Here is a 24,202-nt window from a genome sequence, read left to right as displayed (position 1 = left end):
AATAACAAAGGAGCTGATTTAACTTAATGAATAAGGAAGTTGAGTTGAGGCCACCGACAGGACACTTGAAAGTAGATCATCACTATGACTGAAATGTGGCTTGAAGAAGGGGAGGAATGGCAGCTCAGTAACTCCAGTTACAGGGTTTTCAGATATGAGGGGCAATAAAAAAGGAGGGGTTGCAATATTGTTTAAGGAAACTGTTATAGCTCTGAGGAGCGGTGATATGCTATTAGTATCAAATATGAGAACAAAAGCCAAAATACTATAGGTGGTAGAAATCTAAAATAAAAACAGAAAATTCTGTGAATGTTCAGCAGGCCTGGCTGAATCTGTGGGCAGAGCAAAAAAATTGAAATTTCAGGTTAATGACCCTTCATAAGAACTGGGAAAGGTTAGAAATGCATTAGGTTTTATGTAGGTCAAATGGGGGAGGATGAAAAAGAACAAAAGGGAAGGTCCGTGGTAGGTCGGAAGACAGGCAACATTAAATGACAAAGGAGCAGCAATGGAACAAATAAAGAAAAAGATGTATCCAGATGAGGTGTGAAAGGCAGAATAATAGCAGCTGCCATTAGAAAGCAAAAACCAAGTTCTAGAACCAAATGAATTAATTTGTAAAATCTACCAGAATATAGTAGCGCAGTTGTTAAAATGAATCATTTAGTATTGCTGAAAAAAGATATGTCAAAGCTTTTTTCAGCAATACTCAAGTGCTGTACTACCAAATGAATCATTTACTTACTGTATCGCATGGCTGAAATTTCTTTTGTCCAGGCCTTATGATACAACACTTCAAACTTTACCAGTACATAAGCAATTTTGTTGTACTTTCGTACGATTGACATGCCCTGTGGGCTTTTTAGTATGTCAGAACTTTTCTGAAACAAAAAGAAGCACTTAAAGATTTAGATTGAAGATTAGGGCTGACAACATACAGTTTCATAAGTGCAAAATATTTTCATGTTCAAGGAATGCTATTGTGCCATGCATTCAGGCAATATGCATAGCTAAAATGACATTTATGATATAACAAACAAAAAACATTATGAAAAACATTCTTAATTGTATAACTAAAGCTAGCCATTTTTTATGAAAAGGACTATTGCCTTCTATTATCCTGGCATGATACAACAATAATGGAGTTTGGTAGCACAGAACTTGAGTATTGCTTAAAAAAGGCACATGTCAAAGCTTTCCATTTTGCATTCATCAGGACAATTCGCAAGAATGTCAAATGTTAAGGGAACAACAATTTATACTTCATGAGAAGTGAGTGCTAATTGGTTGGCAATTAGACTCTGATTGGTTGAGGTGTTGCCATGGAGAATGCACTAGTTAACTGATAACTGACAGGTAACTGCCAAGCTTTGTTTAAAGCTCTTCTCATGAGGTATAAAGTGTTGTTCCATTTACATCTGGCATTCTTGAGAATTGTCCTGCAGATTGCAAGATGAAAAGCTTTCTTTTTTTCAAAAATACTCAAATAATGTAGTTGTTAACTAATCATAGCATTAAATTCCTACTAATTAGTCTATAACAAATCCAGGCATGTAGCAAGCAAAACCTAGGTGTTTGTGACAAAACATAATGGGAGCAAGCAATGACTCAAGGGAAGCGTGCTCTGGGTGCAGAGAAGAAGGAAAATAGTGCAGAAATGGCAGAAGGGAGTATTAAAAAGACTTGGATTTGTGGATGATCTAGAAGGACCAGGAAAATAGCACAGGAGTCCCTGAGTGCATCTAACTATCCAATCAATATTCAGTTCTGAGTGCTCGTGAAAGTGATGGTTTACCGGGGAAGTGCAGGCAGACCTAAGTCCACAGCACCATGGCTGGCCCAGTTATACAACAGGGTTGAGGAATATTGGAAAAGCCATAGTTATAGGGGATTGTATAGTTAGGGAAACAGACAGGAGCTTCTGCAGCTGAAGAAGTGAATCCAGGATGGTATGTTCAGTACATGTACCCCACCATCTGGAGGTTCCCCTCCAAGCCACTCACCCATCCTGACTTGGAAATGTATCATAGTTCCTTCATTTTCAAGGGGTCAAAATCCTGAAACTCCCTCCCAAACAGCACTTATACAACATGGACCACAGCAGTTCAGGAAGGCAGATCACCACCACCTTCTCAAGGGCAAATAGGGATGGGCAATAAATGCTGGCCTAGCCAACAACGCACTCATCCTATGAATGAATAATCCCTCTCTGCTGCCAAGGTCAAACATGGCCCTGAGCATCTGCACAGCACTCTGATGGGGAGGCTGAACAGTCAGTGGTCATGGACCAGATTGGTAAAAATGAGATAGGTAAACAAAGGAATGTCATCCTGCAGTCAGAGTTTAAGGAGATAAGAACAAGCTCAAAGACAGTAATCTCTACATGACTACTGGTATCAAGTGCAAGAGAGCAGGGATGTCATGGAGCATCTGCAGGCCAATCTTCTCAGGGAGAGTGAACAGGCAAAGGTTATGGTCCATGTCGGTGTTAATGACTGAGATAGGAAGGGGGATGAGATCCTAAAAGCAGATTTCAGGGAGCTAGGAAGGAGACTGAAAAGCAGGACTTCTAAAGCAGTTTTCCCATGATTACTTCCAGTCCCATGTGCCAGTGAGCATAGAAATGGGAGGATTGAGCAATTGAGCATGTGATTGGAGAACTGGTGTAAGAAGGAGGACATCAGATTTCACAGGCATTGGGGCTGATTCTGGGGCAGGTGGGACCTATACATGATGGACAGGCTACAGGACTGTGACTAACATCCTCACAGGAGATTTTCTAGTGCTGTTCGGGAAGGTTTACACTAGATTAGCAGTGGGACTGGAACCTGAGAGGGAGCTCAGATTCGAGGGAAGATAAACTGGTCAAAGGAAGTAGAAAAGTAGAAAGCAAAAATAGGTGACAGACGAAGCATAGGCAAGCATCAAATCAGGTCAGAATAGAGAATAATGTTAAAGAAGCAGAATTAAAGGCTCTCCACCTAAATGCACGTAGCATTCACCAAAAGGTTGATGATTTGAATGCACAAATTGGAGTAAATGGGTATGATTTCATTGCCATTACAGAGACGTGGCTACAAGATTGGGAACTGAATATCCAAAGATATTTGGCATTTAGATGGGATAGACAAAAATGTGAAGGAGATGGGTAGCACACACAATAAATAATGTGATCAGTACATTAGTAAGAGAGGATTTTAGATCGAAGTTTGGATAGAGCTAAGAAACAGCAAGGGGCAGCAAACATTGGTGGGAGCTGTTTATAGGCCATCAAACTGCAGTGCTAGTGTTGGGCACAGTATAAATCAGGAAATTAGAGATGAATGTAACATGGGTAATATAGTAATAATGGGTGACTTCAATTTACACATAGTCTGGGTTAACCAAATCAGCACCAATGCTCTGCAGGAGGAATTCCTGGTGTGTGTACGAGATGGGTTTCTGGAGCTGTACACTGAAGAACCAATAATGGATCGGGCTATTTTGGATTTAGTGTAGTGTGATGAGAAAGGGCTAATTAATAACCTCACTGTAAATGAGTCTTTGGGTAATAGCGACCATAATATGATAGAATTTCAAATCAAGTTGAACCATGCTGCGACCAGTGTTCTGGTGAATCGAATAACTAGGGCTGTAGAGAGGCCTTTAAACTAAGTAGAGGCGGAGGGGAGAGGATTACGGAGAGGGAATAAGTAGGCTTACAAAGCAAAAGGATATGACAGCATTGCAGGGCAGCTACTTCGGTAATGATATCCAGAGTGCGACAGGAAGGGACAGAGTGCACAAACATTAGAAAATAGCAGCAAATAGGGTCAAAGGGGGAAAAGAAATGGTAAAAAGGCAAAATTAATGGCCGTTTACTTAGATGCACATATTATTTGGAACAAAATAAATGAAATAACGTCACAAATAAAGATTAATGGGTATGATCTTATAGCCATTATGAAGACATGGTTACAAGGAGATCAAAGTTGGGAAATAAATATTCAGGAACAATTGACTTTTCAAAAGGACAGGCGGGATGGTGGGGTGGTTTTGTTAGTATGAGATGGAATAAGTACGATAACAAGAAATGATCTTGGATCGGAAGATGTGGAATCTATATGGGTAAGGTAAGAAATAACAAAGGGAAGAAGACACTGGTGGGAGTAGCTTTTAGGCCCCCCTAACTGTAGATATGCTGTTGGACAAAGAATAAATCAGGAAATAATGAGGGCATGTAAAAATGGCAGTAAATTAATCATGGGTGACTTAATCTCCATGTAGGAAACTCAAATTGGCAGAGGTAGCCACGAGCAAGAATTCATATTCGGGACAGTTTCCTAGAACAATATGTTGTGGATCCAACAAGTGATCAGGCTATTTTGGATCTGGTAATGTGTAATGAGGCAGGTTTAATAAAGGATCTCAGAGTAAAAGATGCCCTAAGATGTGACCATAACATGGTGGAATTTAGCATTCCGTTTGAGAGTGAGAAACTTGGTTTGGAAACAATTGTGCTAAACTTAAATAAGAGTAATTACAAAGGAATGAGGGCAGAGTTGGCTGGAGTGGACTGGGAAAGGAGTTTAGCAGAAAAGACAGTTGATGAACATTTAAGAAAATAGTTCATGACTCACAACAAAGATATATCCCAGTGAGGAAGAAGGATTGTAGGAAGGGGATAAACCAACCATGGTTAACCAAACAAGTTAAGGATAGTATCAAAGTGAAAGAAAAAACATACAATGTGGCAAAGATTAGTGGTAAACCAGAGGATTGGGAAAGTTTTAAAAACCAACAGAAGATGACCAAGAAAATAATAGAGGGAGAAAATAAACATTGAGTGTAAACTAGCATTTAATATAAAAATGGACAGTAAGAGCTTCTTTAAATATATAAAAAGGAAGAGAGAGACCAACGTCAATATAGGCCTCTTTAGTGAATGAGGCTGGGGAAATAATAATGGGGAACCAAGAAATGGCAGAGGAGTTGAGTAAATACCTTGCATCAGTCTTCACACAGTAGAAGACATGAATGGCAGACCAAAAACACTAAACAATCATGGGGCAAAAGGTGGGGAGGAAATAAATATAATAACTATCAATGGTGAAAAAGTACGCGGGAAACTAATGGGGCTAAAGGCCGATAAGTCACCTGGACTTGATGGGTTGTATCCTAGGATATTAAACAAAATAGCTGCAGCGATAGTGGATACATTGGTAGTAATCTTTCAAGAATCCCTAGATTCTGGAAAAGTCCCAGAGGATTGGAAAACTGCCAATATAACACCCTTATTCATAAAGGGAGAGAGACAAAAAACAGGTAACTAAAGACCAGTAAGCTTACCATCTGTCACTGGGAAAATGTTGGAGTCTATTATAAAGGATGTAATAGCAGAGTATTTAGAAATGCACCATATAATCAAGCAGAGTCAGCATAGCTTCATGAAGGGGAAATCATGCCTGACAAAGTTATTAGAATTCTTTGAGGACGTAACAAGCAGGATAAGTAAAGAGGAACTTGTAGGTGTAATATATTTGGATTTCCAAAAGGCGTTCGATAAGGTACGACACACAAGGCTATTTAATAAAATAAGAGCCCATGGTGTTGGGGGTAGCATATTAGCATGGATAGAGGACCGGCTAACTAATAGAAGATAGAGAGTTGGGATACGGGGGGGCATTTTCAGGATGGCAGCCTGTAACTAGTGGACTGCCACAGGGATCAGTGCTGGGGCCACAATTATTTACAATATACATTAGTGACTTGGATGAGGGAAGTGAATGCACTATCACCAGGTTTGCGGATGGCACAAAAATAGGCAGGAAGGCAAGTGGTGAGGATGACACAAAGGGTCTATAGAGGGATACAGACAAGTTAAGTGAGTGGGCAAAAACGTGGCAGATAGAATATAATGTGGGAAAGTGTGAGGTTATACACTTTGGCAGGAAGAATAGAGAAGCTGAATACTACTTAAATGGAGAAAGACTGAAGAAAGCTGCAGCACAGAAGGATTTGGGGGTCCTCGTGTATGAATCCCAAAAATCTAGCATACAAGTTCAGCAGGTAATAGGTAAGGCAAATGGAATATTGGCCTTTATTTCAAAGGGAATGGAATATAAAAATAGGGAAGGCTTATTAAAACTATACAAGGCAGTAGTTAGATTACACCTAGAATACTGTGAACAATTTTGGTCACCTTATCTAAGGAAAGATATGCTGGCATTGGAGGCAGTCCAGAGAAGGTTCACTAGGTTGATCCTGGGGATGGAGGGATTTTCTTATGAGGAGAGGTTGAGTACGTTGGGCCTGTACTCACTGGTGTTTAGAAGAATGAGAGGCAACTTTATTGAAACATATAAGATTCTGAGGGCACTTGACAGGGGAGATGCTAAGAGGTTGTTTCCCCTTGTGACAGTAGAGTTTAGGACCAGAGGGCGTAATCTCAGAGTAAGGGGGTGCCCATTTAAAACAGAGATGAGGAAGAATTTCTTTTCTCAGAGGGTAGTCAATCTGTAGAATTCTTTACCGCAGAGGGCTATAAAGGCTGGGTCGTTAAATATACTCAAGGCTGAGATAGACAGATTTTTAATCAGTAAGGGAGTCAAGAGTTTTGGGGAAAAGGCAGGAAAGTGGAGTTGAGGATATCAGATCAGCCGGGATCTTATTGAATGGCAGAGCAGACTCGACGGGCCGAATGGCCTACTTCTGTTCCTACGTCTTACGGTCTTATGGTCTAAGTTTGAATGTGATCTAGGTCATTCTGAAACTCAGGTCTTAAATCTGAAGAAAGGAAATTATGAAGGTCTGAGCGCCAAGTTGGCTATGGTGGTTTGGGAAAATACACTGAAAGATTTGACAATAGACAGGCAATGGATAGTAGTTAAAGAAATACTACACAGTCTACAGCAGACATACATTCCTCTGAGGTACAAACACCCAAAGGGAAAGGTAAATCAACCATGATTAATGAAAGAAGTTACAGATTGCGTTAAAGCAAAGGAAGTGGCTTATTAGGATGTCAGAAAAAATGGTAAGTCTGAGGACTGGCAGCAAAGGAGGACCAAGAAACAGATTAAGAAGGGGAAAAAAAAATGAATGCAAACTTGCGGGGAACATAAAGGTGGGCTGTAAAAGCTTCTTTCAGTGAAAGATTAGCTGGGACAAATGTGGGCCCATTACAGGTAGCAACAGAAGGATTTATAGTGGAGAACAGGGAAATGGCGGAGAAACAAAACAGTTTTTTGCATCTGTCTTCACGGAAGATGACACAGAAAATCTCCCAGAAATATTAGGTGACCAAGGGACTTGTGAAACTGAGGAACTAAAAGAAATTAATGTTAGTAAAGAGGTAGTACTTGAAAAGTTAACTGGATTGAAGGTTGATAAATTCCCTGGACCAAATGAGCTTCATCCCAGAGTGTTGAATGAGGTGGCTAGAGAAATACTGGAGGTTATCTTGCAAAATTCAATAGATTCTGGAAAGGTTCCAATAGAGTGTAAAGTAGTAAATGTAACTCCACTATTTAAGAAGGGAGAGAGAGGGAGAACAGAGAACTACAGACCTGTTACTTTTGATGTCAGTAGTAGCGAAAATGTTAGAATCCATTATAAAGGATGTGATAATTGGACATTGAGGCATGAATGGCAAAATTGGACAGAGTCAACATGGATTTATGAAAGGGAAAACATCTTTGACCAACTTGTTGGAATTTTTTGAGGGTATTACTTGTAGTACTGATAAAGGAGAACCAGTGCATGTGGTTTATCTGGATTTTCAGAAGGCTTTTGATAAAGTCCCACACAGGAGGTTAGTAAATAACATTAGAACACATGGGATGTGGGAGATATACTAGTATGGACTGTGATGAGGTTAACAGACAGAAAGCAGAGAGTTGAAATAAATGGATAAACTCCCAGAGTGGCAGGCTATTACTCATGGAGTACTGCAAGGATCATTGCTGGGTCCACAGCTGTTCAAAATCTATATAAATGATTTGGATGTGGGGACCAATTGTAATGCTGCCAAGTTTGCTGATGACACAAAACTGGGTGGGAAGGTAAGTTGTGAGGAGGATGCAAGGAGGCTTCAAGAGTATTTGGACAGGCTAAGTGAATGGGCCAGAACATGGAAGATGGAATATAAGGTGAATAAGTGTGAAGTTATTCACTTTAGTAGAAAAAAACAGAAAGGCAGAATATTTCTTAAATCATGAGAGGCTGGTAAGTGTTGGTGTCCATAGGGAACTAGGTGCTGTTATTCATGAGTCACTAAAAGTTAGCATGCTGGTGCAGCAAGCAATTGGGAAGACAAATGGTATGTTGGCCTTCTTCACAAGGGGATTTGAGAACAGGGGTAAAGATGTCTTGCTGCAATTGCATAGAGCCTTGGTGGGACCTCACCTGGCATATTGTGTCCAGTTTTGGTCCCTCTATCCAAGGAGAGATATATTTGCCATGGAGGGAGTGCAATGGGGATTCACCCTGGAATGATGGGATAGTTTTAAATGGAGAGATTGGGGAAACTGGATCTGTATTCTCTAGAATTTCAAAAAATGAGGCATGACCTCAATGAAGCTTACAATATTCTTATAGGGCATGACAGGATGGATGTAGATATGATGTTACCTCTGGCTAGTGAGACTAAAATAATTGACATAATCTCAGGATTAGGGGTAGGCCATTTAAGTGTCACTATTTTCTTGCAATATATGCTGGCTTAACCAACGATGCCCCCATCCCATGAATAAAAAAAGACTCAAGAGGGTGGTGAATCTTTGGAATTCTCTACCCCAGAGGACTGTGGGAGCTCAATCACTGAGCATGTTCAAAACAAAAATTGATCATTTCTGGTGTCTAATGACATCAAGGGATATTGAGATAACATGGGAAAGTGGCATTGAGGTAGATGATCAGCCATGATCTGATTGACAGATTCGATGCGCTGAATGGCCTACTCCTGTACCTATGCTCCAATGGAACATACAAATTGCAATCAAAGATTAGCAGGCAAAACCGTAACTGAACAATGGGCTGTCTTTAAAGGGGAGATAGTTCAGGTACAATCAAGCCATATTCCCACAAGGGAAAAAGTAGGCCAAACAAATCCAAAGCTCCCTGGATGACTAAAGAGATAGAGTAAGGTGAAGCAGAAAAAGGTTGCACATGACAAATGCAAAATTAATCTTAAAATTGAGGATCAGGCTCAATATAAAAGGTTCAGTGGGGAATTAAAAATAATAAATGAGGGAAACAGAGAAGAGACTGGCAGCTGCACAAAGTGATTCCAAAAGTCTTTTATAGGCAAATAAATAGAAAAAGGGTGGTAAAACGATGAGTAGGGACAAATATGGACCTAAATGTGGATTTACACATGGAGGCAAAGGGCATAGCTGAGGTCCTAAAGGAATTCCTTGCATCTGCCTTTACCAAGGAAGAAACTACTGCTCAAGTTATGGTAAAAAGGAAGCAGTTGAGACATTTCATGGATTTAAATATGGTAAGGAGGGAATAGATTGGCTGGCTGGGTACTTAATGTTGATAAGTTACCAGGGCCAAATGAGATGCATCCAAGGATAATGAGAGAAGTAAGGAGGTACTGGTCATAATTTTCAAGTGAACTGGCGAATTGTTCAGCAAAGGGTGGAAATATAGTCCAATAACTACAGACCACTCAGTTTAACTTCACTGGTGGGGAAGATTTTAGAAATGATGGGCTAAATTTTCCGTTCTGGAGACCAAGTGCAGTGGCTGACGGTAAAATTATTGTGTCATTTAATCTCAGCTCCCTCAGTCACCTTTATGTCTACAGAAGCAACCTAAACAAAGCCAGTTGCTCTGTGAACATGGTGACCTCACGAGTATAGGTTTTGTAAAGCTTTTTATTATCCTAATGCTGCTATAGTGAAGTCTGTTCTCTGTGGATGTTTGTTATGACACAGCTGATGGTAAATACTAAGCTGTTCAAATCCCAGAGGGAAACTTGAAACAACTAATTTTCAATTTGTATAACTTTCAACATGCAAGCCTTGAATTCAGTAGTAATAAGACTGCCAAGTATTACAGGTTTTTACAAAACTAGATTAAACATTTTTAAATAAGAGAAATGCTTTTAAATACATACAAAGATCTACAAATTACTACTATAATAATTTCTAAATCCCATTAATCAATCTAACTCCTAGTTACACTTTTGTTAAGGCAACAGTAAGACACAGAGGCCAGAAATTTTAGCTCGTCGGGTGGGCGCGCGCCCGGCCCGACCAAGCGTAAAATGACGCGCGATGACATCGGGCGAGTGTCCCAACATCATCGTGCATTCAAGCGATATTTTGGTCGGCGGACGTGCGCTGGAGTCGGCAGCACCCCCTCCAATTAAAAGGCCTACTAAGGCCATTAAAAAGGTATTTGAAGGAAATTTTTCGCTGCCCATCCAAGCTTATGGTTGTCTGGCAGGCAAAAAGGCCAAGCGGCCATTGCATTTTTTAGGAAACCTCATCCATGCGGGTATAAGGTTTCCAACAGCAAATAAAAATTCTTTTTTTTTAATTTAATTTATAACATGTCCCTGCTCATGTGAGGACTCACATGAGGGGACATGTTTTATAACTTTTTTAAAATATTTATTTTTGATGTTTCAAAGTGTACATCTCCTTGAGTTAGCTCTGTGCCTCAGGGAGCTTGTCCAGTGCATACTTGCGCACATGCACAAAGTTCACACTCGCCCTCCTCCCTCTACCCCTACAGATAGCGCTGAGCACTGCTACTTGCATTTCATTCTGGGTAGGCCTCAATTGGCATACCAGCGTGAAATAGCGGTCCGGCCCCGATCGCGGGCAGAGGTCGGCTTCCCAAATGCCCCATGCCGAGCCTGCCCGACAAGTGAAAAATACCCCCAATGAATTTAAAAGACCCAGGCAAAGATACATGATACCCTAAACAAGTCAAATTCCAAATGAGTGCTCTTTAACTTCAGTCCTTTGAGGACAGCAGCTTGAGGCACAGATGCTGAAGGATTTTTCACACTTGTAAGATCTTAAAATGGCTATCCTTACACACAGTCTTTGCTCCTTTATACATATCTTCCTCTTTGAATGCAAATATCCATTGTTTCACTATGTCTTTGGACTTTATGTCCCTGATAGTAAAACCCTCTCATAGCACTAAGTTTTACCAGTAATCTTTGAGAAAAATAAACACACTGTTTCTAAACTTCACATGGCTAGGTGACACATTTCACCCTCCTTTGAAAACAATCTAGTCTGGTTTATTTCAAAATGCAAATGTTCCCTTGACACCTATGTTTCTAAACTTCCTCATAGAAACATAGGCATAGAAACATAGAAACTAGGAGCAGGAGTAGGCCATTTGGCCCGTCGAGCATGCTCCGCCATTCATTATGATCATGGCTGATCACCCAACTCAGTAGCCTGCTCCTGCTTTCTCCCCATATCCTTTGATCCCTTTCGCCCCAAGAGCTATATCTAACTCCTTCTTGAAAACAAACAATGTTTTGACCTCAACTACTTTCTGTGGTAGCGAATTCCACAGGCTCACCACTCTCTGGGTGAAGAAATTTCGCCTCATCTCAGTCCTAAATGGTCTACCCTGTATCCTCAGACTGACTGTGACCCTGGTTCTGGACTCACCCACCATCGGGAACATCCTTCCTGCATCTACCCTGCCTAGTCCTGTTACCTAATTAACATTTCAAACCTAACCTTTCTTCTTAGATCAAAGCACCCTGACTAATTCAATTAAGTCTCTCTCACACACACACACAGACACATAAAGACACATCCTACTATTACTCCATTTTACAATAAATTCCAATAGCATTATGATAATTATTATATCTTCTTGATAATGTTATAGGTTTTAATGCATTAGAGTCATTCCAACCATTTCCACTTTTCAATGGCCTCCATGTAATGAATGTCGGGTTTGGATGTGGGATACAGTTAAAGAAATTGTCGGGGGACCTTAGCCTTTTGTGCCAGCCTGCAGAGTTAAGTTGTGACCACGTTTACAGCTAAATATTACCCTTATAATAGTTCCCACTCTCTATCTGTATAATGCAGTGCTCTGGACCTAGCTAGCACTTGGTGACTCTTGAAATGTCTGCTTGATGGCCATGACTATATGCTGTTTTGGTGTGTGTATAGCTGGCCTATGACATGTAAGAATACTGGTTTGCACCTGAAGCGCGGCTTGACGTAATCTCTGCACTAATTCTCATAGGGCAATCGACATGGTTATCTGATCGTGACTGTGCCATCGTTCCCTAGGCTTCCTCTTACAAATCTCAATCCGCTAGAATGAAACTGTGGAGGCCTCAAATGGGATGAGAGCATAGCTCCAGTACAACTGGTCTTCAGTATTAACTAAGTTACTAAGTAATCCTTAAATATGGTGTTGAGTCTGACTGGGCCACGTCACTTCCAGATGCCAAGGCAATGCTGGACATGAACTGGGAATCTCCCAACGAAGGCTGGGTCGTGAAAGCTCATCAATGATCAGACAATGGTGCTACTGAAGCTCTCTCAATGCACGCAAACCTGACTGGCAGGCTCGCATCCATGATTGAGAGTGACAGATCGCAGCATCCTAAAGAGCAATCTCATCTTGGGGACTCAGTATCAGGATGAGGCCTGAACATTTTTAATGAATGAGAGGATGCCACAGTCCGGATTTAGATCGGTCCTCAGATGGTCAAGAAATAACCAGTAATTGATGATAGTCCTTCTTGAAGCACCTTGCAATGCTCCAGGCATACAGCCATGAGTGCACTGACGTTTGCAGTGCTGTTCCTCCCTCTCGTAGGTTTCCAAAGGCAGTGAAATGTTGGCATGATAATTTAAAGGACTGGACCACTTGCTTCAGACTGAGCGCTGGTGGAGTTCTTATCCCATTACATAATGGCCACGTGCTCCATACGCTTCCATATTCATGTGGGGCATCAATATCCTCCCCCTCTTCGATGACATCTCTTTCAGCATCCTCCTGATCGGAGCAATGTGCAACTCCTCCATCTCTCCATCTGGCAACTCATACCCCCTTTGGAGCACCACGTTGTATAGAGTATAGCAAACCGCAATGATGCAGGGAAGAGGACTGCAAAGCACCTCCTAATCTGTCCAGACATCTGAAACGTATCTTCAACATGCCAATGAATGGTCTGCTCCATCAGGGACTATGTTGAAAAATGGGCCGCATTTTATCTCTCCTCTGAAGCACTTTGCGCAAGGTTATGACATTCCGCAGAGGTCCCAGTGGAGCCCTAGAACGAACTGCACACAAAAAAGTTGAGTGGGGCAGTCACCTTTAGAGCCACTGGCAATGGATGACCTTCCAGTCCCTGCGGCATCAGATCCTCCCGAAGGATGTGGCAAATGTGAGCCACCAGATCCAATGACAAGCGAAGGTGTCTATGGCACTGTCTCTCACTCATTTGCAAGTACGAAAAGCATCTTCGGTACACTCCGGGTCACACCAAATCCCTCTGTGAAATTGGTCTCTCCTCCTCAGCTTCTGGGTCTTCATGGGTCCCCACTGACCCACGTTCCTCAGGGCAAGGCTCTTCCCTTTGTCCTGCCAGACGGTAATGGGCCCTTCTTCTCCCCCTCAGTTGCATGAAAACCATGAAGAAGGCAGCATTGCCTGCTGCCTGCATTCTGCACTCCTCCTTGTCTCTGTGAAAAAACAGTTGAGCGACATGATTGCATTTTACCCTGCAATGATCACCTTCCATCAGCAAGGTAGGGAGTCATTTTGAAGCCCTTGGGCTGCCCTCATTCCAGACATTCCATCCCAGGTCCTCCCTTGTATCTAAAGCACATGATGAAGAATCACACGTAGCTGAGCTTGCCCCTGCTCCACACCCTCCCCTGCCCCATCGCCCCAGGCACACCACCATATTCACAAAGAAGGTTGGATTTGGATGAGTACAGCTAGGCCCATCATCCTCAGTCAGTGCACTGTCAGGTTGCCTCCTTTGCGGTAGACTAGAATCTAGCCTTGCGCTAATTTAATGATTGCAATTAGTGAGCCGTGTAAACCATGAACCTCCCAACTTCAATGATGTAAGGTTGCCTGGAGCATGTTGCATATGTACTCCAGCAATGGCTCCTTAATTGTTTGATCCTTCTGACCTTTTCACTGTTCTGTGTGAGGGACAAATGATCAACCATACTAAATTTGTATTTTGCGCAAATCTTAATGGATTCTCAAAAGAATATGCACCATGAGTTAAGTTGTCCAAATCCTTCAACTTGCATTTGGGTCTTCATAATATGTCTCAGCTCAGCCTTGCTCTCCATGTCCTGAAGCAGTAATTATTAGGGTGCCCCCTCAATTGGCCCAAAAGTGTAGTAGACGACTCCTCCCACAAGCCTCCGCTTACGATGTTTTTCTAAGGCTATTTTTCAACTGCGATATTTCATCAGCTGTCAAGATGGTGCTGCACTGATTCTACTTTTTGAGACACGCTTCCAACACCTCACCCCAGTCACCATCCAAGTCCCTCCTATTATCCTAGAAGATCATCATTGCAAGTTTCCCTCCCCCCAATCACTTTCTTGCCTTTAGCCCTGGAGTCCATTATTATGGTCGACATGCTTGTCCACCCCTCTGAACCGGTTTCTGTGGTTGTCCCCATGCCCCATGTTGACCTTAGCCTTCCTGAGTGACCTACAGAGACACTCTCCATGAAACCATCAGCTACCTCACCCCTTACTTACCACTTCCCCATTTACAGGCTGCAGATGCCTTCCTTGACTGTGATTGTGCCATTTTCCACCCAGTCCCAAGCAACAAACCCCCAGGACACAAATGTGACTCTGCACACCAGGCTGTGCACAACCTCATAAAAAGGCCTTCCCCCTCCCTGGACTGGGACCAAGAAATGCATGCCAGGGATCTGCGTGTCTTTGTACACCAGTCAATTACAGGCAGGTGCAGCAAATAATTAGGAAGACAAATGGTATGTTGGCCTTCATTGTAAGAGGATTTGAGTTCAGAAGTAGGGATGTCTTATGGAGTTTGTACTACAGTACAAAGCCTTGGTGAGACCTGGAGTATTGCAGTTTTGATCTCCCTTCCTAAGAAAGGATATACTTGCCATAGAGAGAGTGCCGTGAAGGTTCAGTAGGCTGATACCGAGAATGGCAGTACTGTCGTACGAGGAGAGATTGGTTCAACTGGTTCGACAGGGCCTGTATTCACTAGAGTTTAGGGTTTAGAGCTTAGGGAATCTGTTTGATATGTATAAAATTCCAACAGGGCTAGACAGACTAGATGCAGGGAGGATTTTTCCCCTGGTTGTGGAGTCTAGAACCAGGGGCCACAGTCTCAGGATATGGGGCAGGCCATTTAGGACTGAGATGAGGAAAAATTTCTTCACTCAGAGGGTGGTCAACCTGTGGAATTCCCTATCACAGAAAGCTGTGGAGGCCAGGTCACTGAGTATATTCAAGAAAGAAATTGATAATTTTTTGGATGTTAGGGGCATCAAGGGGTATGGAGAGAACATAGCATAAGAACGAGAAGCAGGAGTAGGCAATTCAGCCCCTCGAGCCTGGCCTACCATTCATTACGATCATGGCTGATCTCATTTTGGCCTCAAATCCAATTTCCCACCATCTCCCCATAACCTTTCAACCCATTACTAATTAAAAATCTGTTTATCTCCTCCTTAAATTTATTCAGCGTCCTGGCTCCACTGCACTCTGAGGTAGTGAGTTCCACAGACCCTTTGAGAAAAGTACCTCCTCGCCACTGATTTAAATCCACCTCCCCTTAGCCTAAAATTATGGTCTCTCATTCTAGAATGCCCCAGAAGAGGAAACATCCACTCCATGTCTACTTTGCCTATCCCCTTTAGCGTCTTAAAAACCTCAATTAGATCTCCTCTCATCCTTCTAAACTCTAGTGAGTATAGGCCTAAACTGCTCAATCTCTCCTCATAAGACAAGCCCCACATCTCTGAAATCAATCTAGTGAACCTCCTGAGCCGCCTCCGCCTCCAGTGCAACTACATCCTTCCTCAAGTAAGGGGACCAAAATTGTGCACAGTACTCCAGGTACGATCTCACCAACACCTTGTACAGTTGCAACAACACTTCCCTATTTTTATACTCTATTCTTTTAGCAATACATGCCAAAATTCCATTTGCCTTCCTTATTCCCTGCTGTAGCTGCATACTAGCTTTCAGCGATTCATGCATGAGGACACCCAGATCCCTCTGCACTGAAGCATTCTGAAATTTCTCTCCATTTAAATAATAAGTCGCCTTTTTATTCTTCCCACCAAAATGGATAACCTCACATTTATCCATGTTAAAATCCATCTGCCAAATTTTGGCCCATTCACCTAACCTGTCCATTTCCATTTGTAAATTTCTTATTTCTTCATTGCATCTTACTTTCCTGCCTATTTTGGTGTCATTTGCAAATTTAGCTATAGTACCTTCTGTCCCTGAATCCAAATCATTAATATAGATTGTAAATAGTTGGGGCCCAAGGACTGAACCCTGTGGCACCCCACTAGTTACAGCTTGCCATCCAGAAAAAGACCCATTTATCCCGACTCTCTGCTTTCTGTTGGTTAGCCAATCCTCTATCCAAGCTAATATATTACCCCTGACTCCGTGTGATCTTATCTTTTGTATGAATCTTTTGTGCAGCACCTTATCAAAGGCCTTCTGGAAGTCCAGATATACTACATCTACAGGATCCCCATTATCCACTTTGCTTGTCACAACTTCAAAGAACCCTAGCAAATTAATCAAACATGATTTACTCTTCATAAAACCATGCTGACTCTGATGGATTGCATTTTGATTTTCCAAATGCCCCATTACTACTTCCTTAATAATGGATTCCAACAATTTCCCAATGACAGACATTAAACTAACTGGTCTATACTCTAGAGAAAGTGGGAATATGGCATTGAGATAGAGGATCAGCTATAATCATAGTGAATGGCGGAGCAGGCCCAAAGGGCCGAATGGCCTACTCCTGCTCCTAGTTTCTATGTTTCTATAGGCAAGCATGTGGAATAAGCAAGTGGAGTACAGAGAAGTGTGAGCTGATGCATTTTGGTAGAAGGGACACAGAGAGACAATATCAGCTTAATGGCACAGTTCAAATGAATGTGCAGGGACAGGGGTGCCTGGGGTGCATGTACATGGATCTATGAAGATGGCAGCTCACATTGAGAGGGATTAGCAAAGAATTTAGCATATTGGGCTTCATTGTTGAATATAAAAGTTGGGTGTTATTTTATACTGAATTGTTATGAGTACAAGTGGAGCATCCAGTTCTGGTAACCATACGTTAGAAATTTAGGAATGATGTGAGAGTTCTTAAAATGGTGCAAAGGAGATGTACCAGAATGGCTCCAGAGATGGAAGACTTCAGCTATAAGATTACGTGAAGAAACTGGGGTTGTTTGCCTAGGAGCAAACTAGATTGAGGGGAGATAAAGTCAAAATACTGCAGATGCTGGAAATCTGAAACAAAAACAAAAAATGCTGGAAAAACCAAGCAGGTCTGACAGGAAAGACAGAGTTAATGTTTCAAGTACATATGGCTCTTCTTCAGAGCTAAGAGAAGTAAAAATATGGTGTAATTTATACTATTTAGGGAAGTGGAACAGGTGAAGCTGGATAGAAGATAGGTGGAAGCAAAGGAGAGATTGCCAAAGATGTCATAAACAAAAGGTCAAAGGGGTGTTGATGGTGGTGGTACTGGCTAAAGGAGGTGCTAATGGTGACATTAAGGATAGAAAGCAGAATGTGATAATATCCGCACAAGGATAAGCACTCTGGAAAGAACAACGTGACCAAGTGACAGATGACCCTAGTGGGGGTGGGTGGGGGAAGGAGGCGGTGGTGGGAAAAAAGATTTAAAATAGGCTAAAATGCGGGGATAAAACAATGAATAAAACTGAAAATAATCTTTTAAATAATAAGTGGAAAAAAAATTTAAAAATAAATGGCACTTTACAGCCTTCCAGACTTAACATTGAGTTCAACAATTTCAGACCATGAACTCTCGCTTTCATCCTCACCCCTTTTTTTATCCCCTTTTGTCAATATTCATTTTTATTTTTTCCACTTATTTCTTTTTAATTTATTTTCATTTTTATTCATTGTTTTATCCCCAACTTTTAGCTTATTTTTGATCTTTTTTCCCACCACCATCCCACCACCCCACCCAACCCCCATTAGGGCTATCTGTCACTTGCTCATGTTGTTCTTTCCAAAGTGCTTATCCTTGTCTGGCTAAAATCACATTCTGCCTTCTATCCTTAATGTCACCATTAGCACTTCCTTTAGCCAGTGCCACCATCATCAACACCCCTTTGACCTTTTGCTTATGACATCTTTGGCAATCTCTCCTTTGCCTCCACCCATCTTCTATCCAGCTTCACCTGCTCCACCTCCCTTAAACAGTATAAATTTCACCACATTTTTACTTCTCTTAGCTCTGAAGAAGAGTCATACAGACTCGAAACATTAACTCTGTCTTTCTCTCCACAGATGCTGTCAGATTTGTAGATTGAGGGGAGATTTGATAGAGATGTTCCAAATTAGGGCAGGATTAGGTAAGGAAAAACTGTTACCATTTGTTGATGATACAAGGACTAGGACACACAGGTTTCAGATGTTGGGAAGACACCAGAGAAGCCTATAAAGACGCGGGCCTAAGAGAAGACATAGTGAGACTTAAGATAGGAAGGAGCATCCTCGGAGAAAACAGTGAGAATGGAGGGAGTTATAAAGGAGTGGGTTGAGGGAAAGCACAGCGTGACCAGAGAGAGAGCGAGATATATAGGAGCAGGCCTGGAAGAGAGAGCATAACACGACCTGGGAGGTATAAAGTGGCAGCCTGGGAGTGAGCACAGCAAAACCAGAGAGATCTTAAAGGAGCGGGCCTGGGAGAGAGAGAGCACAATGAAACCGGAACAGAGGAACACAGGAGCAGGAGTAGGCCATTGGACCTTCAAGTCGGCTCCACCATTTAATAAGATCATGGCTGATCTAGTTGTAGACTCAGCTCCACTTTGCTGTCTGCTCCCCACAACCCTTGACTCCCTTGCCTAACAAAAATCTGTCTAACTCTACCTTGAATGAATTCAAAGACCCAGCCTCCCCTAATGGGAACAAAGAAATAGCTGACCAACTAAATACATACTTTGGTTCTGTCTTCACAAAGGAGGACACTAATAACATACCAGAAATGTTGGGGAACACAGGGTTTAGTGAGAGGGAGGAACTGAAAGAAATCAGTAGTAGTAGGGAAATGATGTTGGGGAAATTGATGGGATTGAAGGCCGATAAATCCCCAGGACCTGATAATCTACATCCCAGAGTACTTAAGGAAGTGGCCCTAGAAATAGTAGATGCACTGGTGGTCATCCTCCGAGATTCGAAAGATTCTGGAACAGTTGCTACAAATTGGAGGATAGCTAATGTAACCCCATTATTTAAAAAGGGAGGCAGAGAGAAAACAGGGAATTATAGACCAGTCAGCCTGATGTCAGTAGAGGGGAAAATTCTAGAGTCCATTATTAAAGATTTAATAGCTGAGCACTTGGAAAACAGTGGCAGAATTGGACAGAGTCAGCATGGATTTATGAAAGGGAAATCATGCTTGACAAATCTACTGGAATTTTTCAAGGATGTAACTAGTAGAGTTGATGACGGGGAGCCAGTGGATGTGGTTTATTTGGACTTTCAGAAGGCTTTCGACAAAGTCCCACATAAGAGATGGGCGTGTAAAATTAAAGCACATGGGATTGGGGATAGTGTATTGAGATGGATAGAAAATTGGTTGGCAGACAGAAAACAAAGAGTAGGAATAAACGGGTCTTTTTCCGAATGGCAGTCAGTGACTAGTGGGGTACCACAGGGATCAGTGCTGGGACCCCAGTTATTCACAAAAGATATTAAGGATTTAGATGAGAGGATTAAATGTAATATCTCCAAATTTACAGATGACACAAAGCTGGGTGGGAGGGTGAGCTGTGAAGAGGGTGCTGAGATGCTTCAGTGTGATTTAGACAAGCTGAGTGAGTGGGAAAATGGATGGCAGATGCAGTATAATGTGGATAAATGTGAGGCTATCCATTTTGGTAGCAAAAACAGGAAGGCAGATTATTATCTGAATGGCTATAAATTGAGAGAGGGGAATGTGCAACAAGACCTGGTGTCCTTGTACACCAGTCGCTGAAGGTAAGCATGCAGGTGCAGCAGGCGGTAAAGAAGGCAAATGGTATGTTGGCCTTCATAGCCAGAGGATTCGAGTACAGGAACAGGGATGTCTTGCTGCAATTGTAAAGGGCCTGGGTGAGACCACACCTGGAATATTGTGTGCAGTTTTGGTCTCCTTATCTGAGGAAGGATGTGCTTGCTATAGAGGGAGTGCAGCAAAGGTTTACCCGACTGATTTCTGGGACTGACATAGGAGGAGAGATCGAGTCAATTAGGATTATATTTCCTCGGATGGCATGCGGGCCCCACCAGCTTGGCGGCAGGCGGCCAGCCGACCCCCGCCACTGAAACGGTGTCCGCCGCCATTTTAAGTGGGAGGGCCAATTAAGGCCCGCCCAGCGGCATCCCCAACAGGAAGCGCTATGCATTTCCTGTGCCGGGGGGGGGAGGGGGGAGGAGGGATTCCCCAGCTGTCTAAGTGCGTTCTTTAGCGTATGCACGCGAAAGAGCACACTTCTCCCTGCCTCAGGGAGATTCGTGACAGGTAAGTTAAGTGTAAAAATAGAAACATTAAAAAATTATTAACATGTCCCCCTCACACGACAATGTCACACGAGATGGGAAATGTTAATGAAAAACACAAACTTTATTACTTTTTTACAAAACTGTCATGAATCTTCATCCCACCAGTGGATGAAGTTTCGTGAATAATCCGGAGCCCGCTGGACTCCCGGCCTGCCCGCCAGCCTTAAGGTTGGCCGGGCAAGTCTTTAATTGCTTTAATTAGCCTGTCAATGGCCTCAATTGGCCATTAACAGGTTGGCGGGCGGACAGCTGATTTCGCAGGTCCGCCTGCCTTCCTAAAAATTTAAAGGGACCAGGATGATGTTGGGGATTCCTCCCACCATCATCCCGCATCATTTTCCCCTCGGCGAGTGGGCCCCACACCCAAATCACCGAGGGGGAAATCCTGGCCTATGTTTCAATAAGATTACTTCTCATTCTTAAAACCCTAATGGGTATAGGCCTAACCTGTTCAAACTTTCTTCGTAAGGCAACCATTCATCCCAGCAATGAGTCCAGAGAACCTTCTCTGAACTGCTTCTGAAGCAATAATATCTTTTCTGTAAATATGGAGACCAAAACTGCACTCAATACTCCAGATGTGGTCTCACCAAGGCCCTGTATAGTTGTCGTAAAACTTCTCTCCTATTAAATTCCATTCTTCTTGCAATAAACACCGATATTCTATTTGCCATCCTAATCACAACTGTACCTGCTTACTAACTTTACATGATTCATATACCAGGATACCTAGATTCCTCTGTACCACCTAGTTCTGCAAACTTTCTCTGTTTAAATAGTATACTGCTTTTTTATTCTTTCTGCCAAAGTGAATAAGTTCACATTTATCCATGTTATACTCCATCTGCCAATTTTTTCCTATTCATTTATCCTGTTTATATTCCTTTGCAGACTCTCTACCTCCTCTTGGTACCTTACTTTCCTACCTATCTTGGTGTCAGCGACAAATCTAGCTCTCATATACTCGCTCCCTTCATCTAAGTAATTCATATAGTATGTTCCACCTTTCCAGGATGGCTAATTTTCCAATGGCAGTTTCCAGACAAGCAAACCTTTCTGGAACACTTTAGTGAGCTCTAATTCTGTTAAAGAAAGTAATTTATGCCTGCCTCTTCCATAAGTACAGTTAAATCATTATTTAATCATGATTTACTTACGTAGAAATAATCAATGGGCTCATGTACACGTCTGAAGAGCTGTCTCACCCACAGTATCTTTCCAGCTATAGGGGGCATGTTTCTAGCAAGTGGTGGGTCCTCTTTATGAATTTGATAATGCTGCAAACAGACAATCAGAGTTACAAAATAATCTAAGCAGGAAACAAATTGGATAATTCAACATAAAAGGATACATTTTTCCTATTGTAAGTGCACAGATTAGGTGCAAAGGAACCAGTAAATTAGGCAAGCATCTTTGCTTGTTTCTTTTTTGTCAGATTTTCCATATTTCAAAAGGGAGACAGAACAAGTCCAGCAAACTATGGAGGAACTAGCTTAATGTTGGTGAAAGGAAAGAAAACAGCCCAGAACTTCAGCTCCCCAGGGTGGGAAGGGGGTCATACCCCAGAGCTACCCCAGAAATGTGGTGGCAGACAACCAACCTCCACCACCAGAAGTCCCCATGCAGGACTGCAAGGGGTTTGTATGGGAAGTTTAAACTTCTGATGGGCAATTACCCTGCACCTGGAGACATCTGATACTGCGATTTAAATCAGACACTTCAGACTCTGAAGGTTCTGACTCTCTTAACCAGGAAAAGCTAGAAGGATTAAAACCACTTCTAACTCCTGGGTAACTATGGTACTGCCCCCCATTAAACGCCCCAGTGGACCTACCGACTATTTGCCCACTGCCCCCGACTACCTTCCCGACTCCCGACAATCCTGACCCTCTGACTACCCCCACCTCCCCAACTACCATCCTGACCAAATATGGCATCAAGGAGCCCTCGCAAAACTGGAGTCATTGGGAATCAGAGGGAAAACTCTCCTTTGGTTGGAGTCATACCCAACACAAAGGAAGATGGTTCTGGTTGTGGGAGATCAATGATTTCAGTTCCAGGACATCACTGCAGGAGTTCTTCAGGGTAGTGTCTGAGGCCCAACCATCTTTGGCTACTTCAGTGATCTTCCCTCCATCATAAGGTCACAAGTGGGGATGTTTGCTGATGATTACACAATGTTCAGCACCATTCATGACTCCTCAGATACTGAAGTGGTCCATGTCCAAATCCAGCAAGACCTGGACAATATCCAGGCTCGGGCTGACGAGTGGCAAGTAACATTTGTGCCATACAAGGGCCAGGCAATGATCACCTCCAACAAGAGGCGATCCATCACCCCTTGACATTCAATGGCATTACTGCTACTGAATTCCCCACTATCAACATCCTGGAGGTTCCCAACATCCTGGGGGTTACCATTGACCAGAAACAAACTGGACTAGCCATATAAATACTGTGACTACAAGAGCAGGTCAGAGGCTAGGAATCCTGTGGTGAGTAACTCACCTCCTGACTTCCCAAAGCCTGTCCACTATCTACAAGGCACAAGTCAGGAGTGTGATAGAATACTCTCCACTGACATGGATCTGTGCAGTTCCAACAACACTCATAGTGGTATTGTCACTGGACTCGTATTCAAGGGTAATGCTCTGGGGGCCCGGGCTCGAATCTCATCACAGCAGAAATTCGAATCCAAGAATTATCTGGAACTAAAAGTCTGATGATGACCATGAAAACATTGCCGATTGTTGTAAAAACCCATCTCGTATATTAACGCCCTTTCGGGAAGGACATCTGCTGTCCTACCTGATATGGCCTACATGTGACTCCAGACCAACAGTAATGTGGTTGACTCTTAAATGCCCCCTGAACAAGGGCAATTAGGGATGGGCAATAAGTGCTGGCGTTTCCAGGGATGAACACATCCAATAAACAAATAAAAAGAAACAGCCTTCTTGATTGGCACCCTACCCACAAACATTCACTCCCTCCCGACGCACAGTGGCAGCTGTGTGTACCATCTGCAAGATGCACAGCAGGAATTCACCAAGGCTTCTTAGACAGCACCTTCCAAGCCAACGACCACTACTATTTAGAAGGACAAGGCAGCAGATCTATGGAAATATCGCCAAGTTCCCCTCCAAACCATACACTATCCTGGCTTGAAAATATATCACTGTCCCTTCACTGTCACTGGGTCAAAATCTGGGTACTGCCTCCTTAACAGTATTGGACTGTAAAATTTCTTCACGGGTCATGAATGAAATAGGATGGTAACTAGTGGAATGTGTAAAATTGAATGAGAGCAAGTGATTAAGGTATTAATTACAAAGACAGGGTTTGAAGGGAAAGATAATTCACTCCTGCATAGAAGTAATAGGTTTATCAAGGCTCTAGCAGAGAGAAGCAATGTTATT

The 24,202-nt window shown here is 42.5% G+C and overlaps 1 protein-coding gene across 1 annotated transcript in view; it reads right to left on the bottom strand.

Moving 5' to 3' along the window:
- Positions 1 to 24,202, bottom strand: part of LOC121278115 (dynein heavy chain 8, axonemal-like) — a 1,831,678-nt gene that overhangs the window by 1,463,157 nt on the left and 344,319 nt on the right. The window contains exons 16-17 of the mRNA XM_041188200.1: positions 21,941 to 22,060; positions 746 to 881 (exon numbers count right to left, since the gene is read on the bottom strand). Of these exons, the coding sequence (XP_041044134.1) occupies positions 746 to 881; positions 21,941 to 22,060 (256 nt within the window). The remainder of the gene's footprint in view (positions 1 to 745; positions 882 to 21,940; positions 22,061 to 24,202) is intronic.

Source organism: Carcharodon carcharias, chromosome 5 (assembly GCF_017639515.1).
Source record: "Carcharodon carcharias isolate sCarCar2 chromosome 5, sCarCar2.pri, whole genome shotgun sequence".
In the NCBI taxonomy this organism is placed as follows: Eukaryota; Metazoa; Chordata; class Chondrichthyes; order Lamniformes; family Lamnidae; genus Carcharodon; species Carcharodon carcharias.
This window is presented reverse-complemented; position numbering and strand designations above follow the sequence as displayed.